This window comes from Idiotropiscis lumnitzeri, chromosome 21 (assembly GCF_059441095.1).
Source record: "Idiotropiscis lumnitzeri isolate Australia: NSW breed Sydney's pygmy pipehorse chromosome 21, RoL_Ilum_1.0, whole genome shotgun sequence".
Classification (NCBI taxonomy): domain Eukaryota; kingdom Metazoa; phylum Chordata; class Actinopteri; order Syngnathiformes; family Syngnathidae; genus Idiotropiscis; species Idiotropiscis lumnitzeri.
In genome coordinates this window covers 11,198,683-11,212,317 of record NC_142411.1, presented here as the reverse complement: position 1 = coordinate 11,212,317, position 13,635 = coordinate 11,198,683, and the positions used below count along the sequence as shown (strand labels likewise).

At 37.9% G+C, this 13,635-nt stretch overlaps 1 protein-coding gene across 2 annotated transcripts; it reads left to right on the top strand.

Moving 5' to 3' along the window:
- The first annotated feature begins 622 nt into the window (after positions 1-622).
- mcm9 (minichromosome maintenance 9 homologous recombination repair factor) lies at positions 623-12,563 on the top strand. Of its 2 annotated transcripts, XM_088286044.1 has the most exons (16): positions 623-805; positions 1,009-1,183; positions 2,501-2,666; positions 3,093-3,199; positions 4,441-4,647; positions 4,725-4,806; positions 5,012-5,212; positions 5,283-5,408; positions 5,582-5,701; positions 6,467-6,641; positions 6,813-7,015; positions 8,293-8,496; positions 8,649-8,731; positions 9,042-9,187; positions 9,818-10,653; positions 10,759-12,563. In XM_088286044.1, exons 2-16 carry the CDS (start codon positions 1,019-1,021, stop codon positions 11,406-11,408), a joined length of 3,471 nt encoding a protein of 1,156 aa, XP_088142170.1. In that variant the 5' UTR covers positions 623-805; positions 1,009-1,018; the 3' UTR covers positions 11,409-12,563. The 2 variants fall into 2 exon arrangements, with proteins under 2 accessions (XP_088142170.1, XP_088142168.1); XM_088286042.1 differs by having other exon boundaries at positions 9,818-12,563.
- The last annotated feature ends 1,072 nt before the right edge of the window (positions 12,564-13,635 follow it).

Genomic DNA, 13,635 nt, shown 5'->3' with positions numbered 1-13,635 from the left:
CTTTAAAGACTTTTTGTTCTCTATGTGTGCTCATGCCTGTTTAATCTTTTAATTCAATGTAATCTTTTGTGATTGAGAATTCCTTTTCCGGTTTATTTGCTATATATATTATAAAGGATCATAGAAGGACGTGTATGTCTTTTCCCCCCCCGTTGGTAGTACTGCAATGTAAAAAGAAAGACGAGGCTTTAAAGGAAAAAAGGCTATCAAAAATGTTCATTATCCACACTGCTTATCCTGTACAGGTTAAGAATACAGGGGGTTTCAGATGGTTTAAAGAAGTGAAGCATTAAATCAGACCAAAATTGCTTTGTGGTCACACAGTCAAAGAATAAACGAAATATTGTTTCAGTGTCATTCCCACTGAAAGAGCAATCATTGCTAATATAAATGAATATCAGGAATTAGCCGGATTCATATTATGCAGTATATTGAAATGTGTGACCTTGGCTTTATTTGTAATACTACAGTATTTATAAGGTAAAAGCAGGGGAAGCTCTCAAATCTCATTGTCCACTGAGTATAAAGACAATAAATGGTATTCTCTTTCTCATTCGGAAACTTCCTGCCTTTAAGACAAAATTCGGGTAGAAGTGATTCTCACGAAACTTAAGCGGGGAATTTGACGAGGTTTCCGCTGAAACGTCGTGTTTGTCTGTCCAGGCAATGCTGGCCCGTTTCTAATTTGAATTGCAATAGCTTACATTAGTATTATTATCACTAGGTGCGCAGTTAGACTTTAATAGACTGGCCCTAAAATCAATTTCTTTCTAAGGGGATGTAGTTGGTACTCCGCGACATAAAGGTGGGACGACTGTTGTTTATTTCGCTTTTACGCAGACACAACAGTGTTTAACGCTGCATAAGGCATCACAAATTCATTTTTAAGAAGCAGGGGGACGTTTCGTTGTACTTGTCGTTTACTTTTGGCATCACTTCACTGCTAACAAGTGGTGTCGGCCACAACTCATGTCCATGATCAAAACATTTGTCCGTCTGTCTTTCCAGGTGGATCGACATGGCTCTGAATGCAGAACAGGAGGCTCTGATTAGTCAGATCTTTGAAGCCTACATTGCAGAGTATCATCATGGTAACATTAGCAAACTAACTGCAGACTCCGGTGACGACAGTCATCAGCCTGTTGTTATCAATGCTATGACATTGTTTGAAGCCAATATGGAGGTAAATGTAACAGGACGAAAAGCTTCAAATTCTCCAACCCCCCTGATTTCAGCCTCTCAAAAAAAAGATCTGATTTCTGCAGTCCTTCATGAATGCAATCTGATTATCTTTGTTTAATTAAAAGGAAGATATTTGCATTTAATTTTACTTGTATTAAAATAGTAATATTGTCTCCATATTTTCAGACACGTTTTTGACTAACCCAGTAACTCAAATCTAATCAATTTATGGAAAGAATAATAGTTTAATCTATTATAGAAATAATGCCGTCACGGTGAGTAGATCTCGCACTCTCGTTTGATATTGCTTAGTTATTATTCATTTAGTTTTATTCAATCATAAAGCAAAACCAAATGAACATCATTAATCGGTTAAGAAACAGTAATCTATAATAAAACTTTCAATGCATTTTAATATAAAATAAATTATCAGATTATTTGCGGAATTTATATAATAATGGTTTGTAAAAATCTTCAATAGTGACGGCCCTAATTTAGATCCTGAGTGAAGCCTGGGGATTTGTAATTATTTAGCAATACAGTAATTCATTTGTTTTTCTTACTTTGATGAAATTGAATTAGAGCTAGAGATGATCTAATTAAATATTGTGCTTATGTTGTGCCTTTGTATCACTCTCTGTTGTTACACTTACTTTAATGACGGCAAACGTCTAGACCACTATCAAATGTATTGTTTTACCAAGGTGCAGCTCAATACATTTCAATTCTGTAGAACATTTGATTAATTTCAGTAGTTCAATTAAAAAGGTGAAACTTGGATATTACACAATTCATTAAACAAGGAATACTTTGCAGAAGGCCAACTCCTTGTTTCCTTTCGCAAACAGCAGATTGTGATACCTTGACTCATGCACTCTTTGAGGTTCTTTGTTATCAAATGGTTTTGTTTTCCTTTGTTCTAGTAGTTTTTTTAAGATGTTCTAAATGGCTGTACAGGCCAGTAATGTGTGTGCAATGGTTCTCTTTTTCCACCCATATACATTTAAAAATTAGCAAGTTGGTTCCACCACCCACGTAGTCTGCACAGGCAAAATCAACAAAACACACCTGAGCGTTACATTTTAAATACTTGTACTTCCAAAATAATTGGTATTGTCTCAGCGTTTCAGTACTTTTGGTTGGGACTGTTTATGTATCTCCCTGATTCCACGTAAAAGTATAATTTGATATATTTCATGTTATGCAAACTTATTGCCTGTCACGAGCCAGTCTTAAATTGCTCTGTATACCCATTTCATAAATGTATTTTTATTGTATGTGTATGTTTCTTCATGTATTTGTATGTTATTTCCCATAGATTGGTGACTATTTCAACGCCTATCCCAATGATGTCCTAATAATATTTGACAAGGTTTTGCAGAAAGCAGCCATTGAGGTGTCAAAGAATGCGTCTGTTAAGCATTTGGATGGACTCCGCCCTACAGAACAGAGACTGAATAACACCCTCCATGCACGTATCACAGGTGAGACGTCCAAATGAGTGTGATGGCGATCTCTTTTCGCTTGTCCACATGGAATTGTGGGGGCCAGTATCCTAGTAGGAAAGCATAGACTTTTCCTTTTTGCAGCCACTTGGTCTAGCTCTTCTTATATATTTTGCGTGTATATACACACACAATGTCATTTATATGATTGTACTAATCTGGAACTTCATCAAGTAAGATTCCTTTAATCAGGCTCAGCTGGGAAACTAGCACGATTAAAGGAAGATATGAGGTTTTTTTTTTTATTCACAAATATTTCATTAACTTAAACACCTCATGCAAAATAATTTAGAACAAAGTGTAAGCGTGGAAAGGCCTAAGTCGGAATCATGAAATTATTTTCTCTTACATTTTTATCACAAGGTGAACAAACTGCAAGAACAGTTATCTCTATTGTGTATCCAGGTCTACCAGTTTGTCCAGAGATCACAAGGGACACCATTCCACGGTCGAGAGATGTTGGCCATTTCTTGTCCGTCACTGGGACTGTCATACGCACAAGTGTTGCCAAGGTAATGATGTAAGATTTGGTATGCAGTCTTCAACATATAGATGATAAAGATATGAACGGGCTGTTCCATAAATAATATATAGTCTGCAGACGAAACGCAGAGCGCATGTGATCTTATTATGCAAAGACATTCATGCAATAAACAAATTATATGCTAATATGATCATTTTTTTAATTTTTGCCTCTTTTGTTCTTGGGAGAAGAAAAGGAACGCTCATGGTGTTTCCCAGTATTTTTACGGTGATATACAAAAATAGTAGGTAGAAAGAAATTGTACACATTTGACCGTGACTAATGGCATCAGTTCGATTTTTCCCTTTTGCAATTGCAGATATGACATTTATATGACATACTGCTGCTCCACGCCATGTGGAAAATGCTGGTGTATGTTCTTTTTTACTGTGTTAATCCTGTAAAAACTATTTTTAGAGATTAGTTTTATAATCCACCATATGAATATGTGGTCAGTGCTACTAAATACAATAATCCTGCTACTACACCCAGAGGCCCTTGTACTTCCCATCCTGCTGACTGGGCCCCCTGGATCCTTATCTACAGCCAACAGTCTCGAAATTGGGTCGTAACCTGGTCAATGATTTTAAGTTGGATCCGCAAATTGGTGCTATTGTTAAATCCATCTTTTTTTTTTCATTTTAGGCAGCTATAGCTAAAGGTAAAGTATCTCAATTCTCGACAGCACTTTGAAACAGTAATTAATGCCTTCGTCACATCTTGGCTGGGTTACAGTAATTTACTTTATTTTGTCAGCCAATCCTCCACATAAAGCGCCATTTGGTGGAAAATGCTGCTGCTCGCCTCCTACTCTGGCATCCCCTCACTGGCTTGCTGTACTTTTAGAGTTCTTTTTAAGGGTCTATTATTTGTTTTCAAATCTTTAAATTTATCTCGCCACACCTTTTGGTTTTACTGTTTATGTGCTTTTTACTGCCTTCATTATTAATTTGTTTTATTGTTTTTGTTGTATGTACATGTACAACATTGTATACGGTGGCGATTGTCTTAAAGTGTTTTATAGATACATTAAAAGATGATACCAGATTTACGTAGCCAACTATTCGTGCTGACACTGAGTTACTGTAGTCTCTTAGGTGACGATGAATTCTTAGCAGGCCCACGAAAGGGTCAAGATATTTAAGCCCACATGTATACCCATATGTGTTTTTCTTAATTATTGTTGCTTGGAGTTAGATCACTCTGTGCATATCTTTCCCACTCCCATAGGTCCTGGAGTACGGGCGTGATTACATGTGTGCCAAGTGTCGTCATGTTTTCATGCTACAGGCAGACTTTGAGCAGTTCTATTCCTTTGTCCCCCCGGTGGCCTGCCCTAATCCCGATGGCTGTAACTCATGCAAGTTCAGCTGCCTGTCTGGAGGGGCTGAGCCCACTGCCTGCAGGGATTACCAGGAGATCAAAATACAAGAGCAAGTAAGATCAATGGTGGTGGTTATTTTAATACCATTTAATTGCTCAATGAATAATTTCAATCGCCATGCAAATCACAGGTGCAGAGGTTGTCAGTTGGCAGCATTCCTCGTTCAATGGTTGTGGTTCTGGAGGATGATCTTGTGGACAGGTGTAAATCAGGTAGGAAGCCAAAATTTTAAATAGCAAATCAATTAAAGACTTGTGCATTAGTTTCAAACGTCAAAGGGCGCAGCCAAATATGACTAAACTACTTAGTATAGTGTCAGCTGATCCAGTGTTTTTATTTAACTATTTTTCTGCCATTGACGGCTAAAGACGTCAAAGATCCTTTTTTTTTTTGTGAATTAGTTAATTGGTTTTCCAGGAGACGATGTGACTGTTTATGGAGTGATGTGCCAGCGCTGGAAACCCTTTTATGATGGTTCTCGCTGTGACGTAGAGCTGGTTCTCAAAGCCAACAACATAGAAGTGAATAACCAGCAGGGTGCCGCCTCCTTACTTATAGAGGATGTTCAAAAGGAATTCAAAGAATTCTGGGAGCACTACAGATGTGATCCGATAGCTGGTAAGAATTCTACCCACTTCCAATGTTAAATTCTGCTTGAACATTTTTATTCTGTCTCCATAATCTTTAGGCAGGAACCAGATCTTGTTGAGTCTGTGCCCTCAAGTGTTTGGCATGTATGTGATTAAACTGGCCGTTGCCATGGTATTAGCTGGAGGGGTGCAGAGAATAGATCCTTCTGGAACCAAGACTAGAGGTATTTATCTGGTTTAATATTTCTATCTAAAGTACATGTTGAGTTAAAAAAAACCAACAAATGTCATCTGAAATTGACCACTTTGTTTTAAACACTGAGACAAATTAGAATGTTGATGCATATTACTGGACTGGAGTTGGTCGGTGTTTGTCAAGTATGTTTTTCTCTTAAAGGTGAATGTCACATGTTGCTCGTTGGTGACCCCGGTACAGGAAAGTCTCAGTTTTTAAAATATGCAGCCAAGATGATGCCCCGCTCTGTGCTCACTGCTGGAATTGGTTCAACAAGTGCAGGTATAGTATGTGCCTGTCATCGTCATCATTTTGACATTCTCAGTTATGTACAGTATACTTATTCCAATCTGTTACTCCGTATATTAGTGATAAACGGATATTTTTTTCAAGGCTGATACCGATGCTGATTATTAGTCCTCATGGAGGCCGATAACCAATATATTTAAGCCAGTCGTATTCATTTGTTGAAAAAAAAGGTTAAAATGGTGTAAAGATTTGGAAAAATAAAAACTCCAAAACTTGACTTAGTTTAAATGCCTTTAAGCACACTTTTATTAAACAACTTAGAAATAGACAACTTATTTTTAAAAGTCTAACAAAAATGCACGGAGCTCCCTGAGTCATCTGCGTCTCTTTAAAGTTTACTACGGCAAATAATTTTCTTTTAGTTGTGAGTTATAGTAGACTGACATTTATTCAAATTTCGGCAAAGTCTGTTGCCTTACCTTCCTCTGCTCGCGGCAACTCTCCCGTAGTGCATTTGAGGTGAAAAAGCAAACTGGCAGCTTACTGCTGAGTGGCTGCTACCCAATGCACAAGGAACCTACCAGATGATGCTGTGGGCGGGCCAATCTGCTTCTGCAGGCAGGGCCACCAGCTCATTAGAAACAGAGTGCTTCAGCGAGCCAAAATAAACCAGCTTTTAATTTATCGGCCTTCAAGATTTAAAAAAAAATAAATAAAGGCAGATGCTGATAATTGGCAAAATGCCAAATATCGGCCCTGATAATCGGTCTATCACTACCATATATCTTCTTGCTGTAGGACTGACAGTTGCAGCAGTGAAGGATGGAGGTGATTGGCATCTGGAGGCAGGAGCGCTGGTGCTCTCAGATGGTGGTTTATGCTGCATTGATGAATTCAACAGCATCAAGGAACACGACCGCATCAGTATCCATGAAGCCATGGAGCAACAGTCCATTAGTGTGGCCAAAGCTGGGTAGGATATTCATTTTAAGATTGAATTATAGATTTATATATAGAAAAAAACAGTATGACCAAAATGTAAGTACTGATAAAGCCTGTTTTTACCTTGTGTGTAGACAACACTCAAAGTTTGTGTTTTTCCTGAGAGGCTATAATTCGTTTACATTGTTTTTCTTCTCCGTAGTATGGTCTGTAAGCTGAACACCCGTACTACTATTCTGGCAGCTACCAACCCAAAAAGCCAGTATGACCCCAACGAATCACTGTCGGTCAATATAGCACTCGCAAGTCCTTTGCTAAGCCGGTTTGACCTTGTGCTGGTTCTTCTGGACAACAGAAATGCAGACTGGGATCGCATCATCTCCTCTTTCATTCTGGAGGATAGAGGTAGGAAGAAGAATCTGAAATTGTAATTAAACGTGGATATGTATGTTTTATAAATTGCTTTCTAATTATAAATTGCATTTCTTTTCATAGTTTGATACAGGTGCGATTTGTATATATTAAAATTAGCTGGGACTTGCGCCCAAAATCCTCACTCCTAAATTTAATTGACAGCAGCGAACAAGTTCTTGTTGGATTTGAAACTTGCTCTTACCTTAAGTATATTGTCAATCCTGGTTGGTCATTGCACCCTTTAGGTGCTGTAAATAGTGAGCCCTTGCACGCTAAGCTAGCGACCTAGCTAGGGAGATGGTCTCATCGTTTGTTGCTATGACTACTTCTTCTATTTATAGTTCTTCATCTTCCATTTCTTCTTCTACTTGCTTTTGGCGGTTAGCAAATAGTTTTGGTGCGTTACCGACACTGTCTTTATGATGCATCATAAGCCACAACAAGGATTTACTATTATAGCACCAAAGGGCTCAATAACCGACAAGAATTCTGCGTTTGGCCACAATGCGATGCGGGGTTCCAGTAAGAGTAATCCATTTTCAGAGCTGGGCACTTTACCCTTTTTTTGCTGGTCAGTCCCTCGCCCCACGGCTGTGATCTCTGTACCGTGCCAGCCTCGACCCCCCAGCCTTATTCATAATAATTGTCGGCCTTCGACCCCGTTCCATCTCTGTCAAACTAAAAAGGAAAAAAAAACATCCTTTGTTAAGAAGCAGAAGTTTTGAATCCAACCTAACTTGTTCGCTAGTCAATGGGGATTTTTTTGGGGGGGGCAAGGCTTGGTGCTACTTTTCTTGCTCTTGGTTTTTTGGAAAATAATTTGCCCCCACAAATGTGTCTTACAGTTCAGAGCACCTTATAGTCGCCAAAATATAGTACCCAAGGTAGTAATTCCCAAATACCAAAACTCAGTGTAACAGTCCTCTCAGGGATGAATTTTTGTTTGGCTGCTTATGACTAAGATTTTAAGATGCAGGTTGAAATTAAATATTGGTGATTTACTGACTGACATTGAGAAATAAAAAGGAATAGATTCTGCTGATAGAAATGACAATAATTATTATGATTCATTGTTTTGAAATCCAATAATTGCAAATAAACTGTCCTCGATTATGTAGTAATCTAGTAAAGTATGAAATAGATGAAACACTAAAAAGAGACCCTGCTCATGAGGAGGACCGCATCCGCTCTGGATACCCTGATTACACTTTAAATTCCATATTTTAGCAAGATGAAAATGTTGATTGATTCCCATTCTTTGTTTTTAGGGCTGCCCTCTGAGTGCTCCACCCTTTGGTCCATGGAAAAAATGCGGGCTTATTTCTGTGTAATAAAGCGTTTGCAGCCGCAGGTTTCGACGGAAGCCAACTCCATTTTATCAAGGTACTATCAGCTGCAAAGGCAGAGTGAAGGCCGCAATGCTGCACGCACAACCATCCGCATGCTGGAGAGTCTGAGCAGACTGGCTGAAGGTGAGGTTGTCATTTTGAAAATTATTCTGAACGTACAGTGTTTTTTTTTCCCCAATCAATTTAAACTGCATTGATTACTTTTTGTAACATGAAATAAGGTGGCATATAAGCAACAACGGAACTCATCCCTGAACTGTTTTAACTCCATACAGCCCATGCTAGACTCATGTACAGAGAGACTGTAACTATAGAAGATGCTGTTATGGCCGTCTCTGTAATGGAGTGTTCCATGCAGGTATTTGAAAAAGAGCAAATATTTCCCCCCTTTTTCCTACTCTCTTTGTAAAATCTTCTCTCACATGATTCATTCAAAACAGGAATTGTTTAAAAATGCTTTGGTGCAGATGATATTGGCCAAAATTTAACTGGTATTTTTGTGCCTTGATAGTATCTAAAGTACTGACACAAGAGTCAGTTCTAGTCTTTGAGTTGTGAAACATGCTAAATGAGCGAATGATAAAACAAATGCTTGTTGTTTTTTTTTTTTTTTGGTTTTGTTTTAATATTATCAAACAAAAATTTTAAAGTTTTCTGCATAATTTTAGGGCGGTGGTTTGCTAGGAAGTGTTAATGCAGTTCTTACTGCATTCCCTGAAGACCCTGGTCAGCAGTATCGGACGCAGTGTCAAGTACTGCTACAAGGCCTGAAGCTGCCCGTCTTACTTCAGAAGGAGATGGACAGATTGGCCAGGTGGGTGAATGTTGATTTACAAACATGTGGGTTTGGCGATTTCAGTTAGCCTTGTCTCAGACCAGTCAGGAAGGGTCTTGCATTGCTCTCGCAACATTAAGTATATTCTTGAATTTAACTTTGATAGCTGCTATGGTACCCGGTTTTAAAAAATTAATGTTTTTATTATCCTCTTATTATTCATTGATAAATTAATTGAAATGTAAAATGCCCAAAAGAACTTAACAGAAGAAGAAATTAACGAAACTGAAAAGAATAACCGGAATCCACACCTTGCGCTAACCAAATTTAACATTCATTTAACTATTCATTCCTTGCCTCTCATCCTCACAGATAACTGTATTGTAAAACAAAATTTGTGGCATAGGTAAAAAAAACACCCAAAAAAATCATATTTTTAATTTGATTTGGTTTATATTTAATTTTATTTATAATTTATTGAAGAATTGCTTCCTGGTCTGTGTAGCCTGAGCCAAACCATCTGCGGGTTGACTTATCAGTCCCTTTATGAAGCACTGCCTTTGTAAATTTGTCAACTTTGACAATTTCATTAGCAACCCCAGAACGTAAACCCAAAACTTCATAGTTGATGAAATTCCAAAACTGAACATTGTTTTTATTTCCCACAAGGCTTGGGAGCATCAGCATTGAGGCTTCCATCTCTGAGCAGCCAACTGATCACCACCATCATAATTTTGGAGAAACCGACTCCATCACTGAAATGCATTCTGACGTCCCAAAGACCTGCTCGACTGGCGCTCAGCAGGAAAGTGGTTTGGATTGGTTTTACTCCATCACGCCTTCTCGATCGCCAGATAATATCTCCTCTCCAGTATCCACTTCAACTCAACGTGACAGCAATCAAAAAACACACTCCAATTTGGCGACAAACACCAGTTCTACAGTGAATCATGATCTTAATTCAAATTCTGACCTGACTGCCACCGTCACCTCTGAGGAAGGCGGAATGATCGGAAAGAAACACCCTGAAGCTCAAGAGACTCGGCATGGATCAGACAGGCAGCCTTCAGGGAGTGCGATTCAGAAAGTCTCCAATAATCTACGAGAGACAAGAGTTAAGAAACTTCAGCGTAAACTCCAGCAAAGTGACAAAGGACTTGAAGAAAGTGAGGTCACGGTGAATAATGCAAGGAAAGATGTCACTGTTTCTGATACAAGTTCCGATATTGACCCAGATTGCAGAATTCAGGTTAACCAACGTTGTCACACGGCAACTAAAACCATAAGCACTGAGCTCCAGGACAAGATTGCACCGCCGGATGAAAATATTCCTTTCAAGTTTTCAGACTTTATATTTAAACCAAAGAAGATGCGATCCTTAGTCGGCGACATTAATTTGGGTGTGAGTGCACCAGAAAGCAACCTCGACAGCAGAAATTGTACAAACATTCAACAGAAGGTTGTCAGCCTTGATAAGGCCGATAGTGTATTTACAGAGAATGAAGGTAAAAAAAATAAAACGCATGAAAGGAACCCGAGTTTTGAAGGTAGACACGTGAAAAACCAATTGAGCTGTGTCAGCAATAAACCCACTTTGTGTTTTCCGGCAGAAAAGCTAGAAAAGGAAAAACCACCACAAGCACAAATTGGCGACAGACTATGGATCCAAGACCCTGACAGGAGTAAAGAATCGTTTACACCTTCAAAACCTTCAAGCCCGACAAAATCAACAGTCACCCCCTCGACTTTGGCTAAACTTTCGAGATTCTCTTTCGCCGGCACAACTGAACCCACGCCACAGACAGACATGGAAAAGAATCAAATGGAAAAAAGTCCATGTGGAAGAGAATGTGTCCGATTCTTGAAGACTGATATAGACAAAACAACTGAAGAAAGACAGAAAAAAATAGAAATGAAACAAGTAAAATCTGCATCATCTTGCCTGAACGCAGCGCACTCGCCTATTTTGGAACGTGGCCCAGCGACATGTGCTCTAACAATTTCCAATTCTAGTATAAAACTAACAGAACCTAATCATGCGCGAATACATGCTGCAAAATTGGTTAATGATAGGGCCGAAGTAATTCCAAATCTTGGCAAGATGAAGAGAAAGAGTTTTGAATTGGGCACTTCAACAAATGCGCCCAGAGGCTCCAAAGGTTTACTTGTCAACGCATCTCTCTTTGGATTTGGTGAGTTAAATGATGACATTCTTGACACTGACTGGGACAAAGAAATGACAAAGAAAGCTAAATTGTGATATGTAGAAACGCCTCTGATTGGAAGAAAAAAACTTAAGATTTTTGTTTAGATGTTATTCCAAAAATGACCACTAGATGGGAACCTTAATCAACTGTAAATCCTGACAGTTCCAGGCTTGCTGTTCTACACGATTTGTGTTGAAAGCACTATTCAACACTTTTCTGGTGTATTTTTTGCTTACCTGTTTTCATTTCTATTTTTGGTCCTGTCCTTTACAAGTGGATTTATTGAATTAACGATAATGGAATGTATCATTTAATATTTTTCAAATTATTGCACAAAGGATGGTTCTCTGATGAATCAAACAAAGTAGTAGGTGAAACGTGTTTTATACCTATCTGTGTCATACACTATATGCTTGACCGTAGTAAATCAAAGGCCTTGGTCAGTTGCTGATGTGCAGGTTAAGGCAAGGTCTGCAAGTTGGTAGACAGTTCTGTGGACCCATTCACATTTAGTATAGAGAGTATAGAATCCACTCTCTCCTCAGATATAAAATGCCCTACATATATACTTGTGTTTGTTTGGGTCAAATCAATGATGGGTTAATTCAGGTTTTAGCAGTAGCTTCATATAGATCTTTATTTTAACCGTAAATGTGCAACCAAAGAAATGACTTTTGTGTTGACACAGTTTACAATAGACAATGTTGAATTTGAAAGCAATGCTATCACTCCAAAGGAATGTTGACAGTGCTGGGCTAATTGGATTTGGATAGTAATGTTACATCAAAAGCCATCACCCACTCCTTTAAAATGGCAGTAATTAGGGCGTCTAGATTATGGAGTGGGATTAAGAGTACAGTATATTGCAAACACTAAAGTCACAGAGTGAATTCTAATGTCAAACTGTTGTGTCCCCTGGGAAAAAAAACACTTCATGGCAGAATTTAAATAATGTTGTCAGGGTGTTGACAAACTCACCTGACTTTGTGTGGAATTTTAATGTAATAATTTAATTGAATTTAATTTTCCTTTGTAGCCAACAAAAATGTGTTTTTTTTTTTTCATTTTTTTATACAGAGCGGGCTTCGTACGTGATCTGCTTTCATTTTGCTATCTTGTGAATATAATATTAACGTAATGCGACAATAAGCATCTTGCCATGCGTCAAGAGAAAAGCCGGTCACTTTTCAATAAAATCTTTTTCTGCCAGAATAATAAGTAAACCAGAAGTGCTGGAAGTTTTTTTTCTGTCATCTGTGCAGCCCGCAACTTTTTTTTTTTTTTTTTTAAACGTGTTTAATTTCAATTAATGTTATTTTTCCCTGACTTGTGTAAGTGTACATGAAATATTTGGTAGATTCATTAAAAATAAAAAATATAAAATGTAGACTGGTGAACATTCAACTATTTTATAATTTATTATTTTAATTTTTTTAACTGGGTTGTTAAGGATATCTTTGTCATTTAGGGTGATAACTCATATACTGTTTCGAGTAATAGCAGAATGTTTAATTTCAAATTAAAATACGGAAAACGTAAAAAACAAAGTGAATACATTAAGGAAATTAATTAATTTTAAGTATAACCGCAGTCACACCGCATGACATTTTTTAAGGCTACGGCCAATTCATGAATATAAAAAACACTAAAATCACACATTTTAGGTGCTCGCATACACTTTTCTGAACATTTTCATTAGATAAGCTTTTTTTTTTTCTTTTTTTTTTCTTTCTATTCTTTCAATTGAGCTGTTAAATCCTCAGCAGTCAATGACCCGCATACAAAAAGTCAATCTGCTTCAACTCTTGGGCTCTGGACATCGAAGTTTTCTCCCTTCAAATTCTTTCGTGCTTCTCAGAATGTGTTATTAATTATTTGTCAATAATCAAATCCACCAGTGGGCAATTAGCATATGTACATGACACTGCCTCCATGGTATTGAACACATGATGTAGGCTTTGGATCAGTAGCCGTCGCTTTCCTTCTCTTTCAATCGTTCTAATTCAAGTTGCCAGTTTTCATATGCCCAAAGAAACAGTTTTCAGAACATTGGATGCTTTTTAAAAATAAAATGAACGAGAATGATTTCATTTTGAATTTTCAAGTCATGTTCCTTACAAACATGCAAACGGCCATCATTTATAACTCTAATATTCTTCAAAAGGACATTATTTACTATTTAATATAATACAATTAAACTTTATTTCTACACCGGTGCACTGTACGACATCTTGATAACCAGAGCTGGGCACTTGACCCTTTTTTTGCCGGTCAGTCCCC

Coding starts and splice junctions, on each gene's coding strand:
- mcm9 (XM_088286042.1), top strand. CDS start 1,019: ATGGCTCTGAATGCAGAACAGGAGGCTCTGATTAGTCAGATCTTTGAA. Junction 5,213..5,282: donor CAGATGTGATCCGATAGCTG/GTAAGAATTCTA, acceptor CATAATCTTTAG/GCAGGAACCAGATCTTGTTG. Junction 5,702..6,466: donor AATTGGTTCAACAAGTGCAG/GTATAGTATGTG, acceptor TTCTTGCTGTAG/GACTGACAGTTGCAGCAGTG.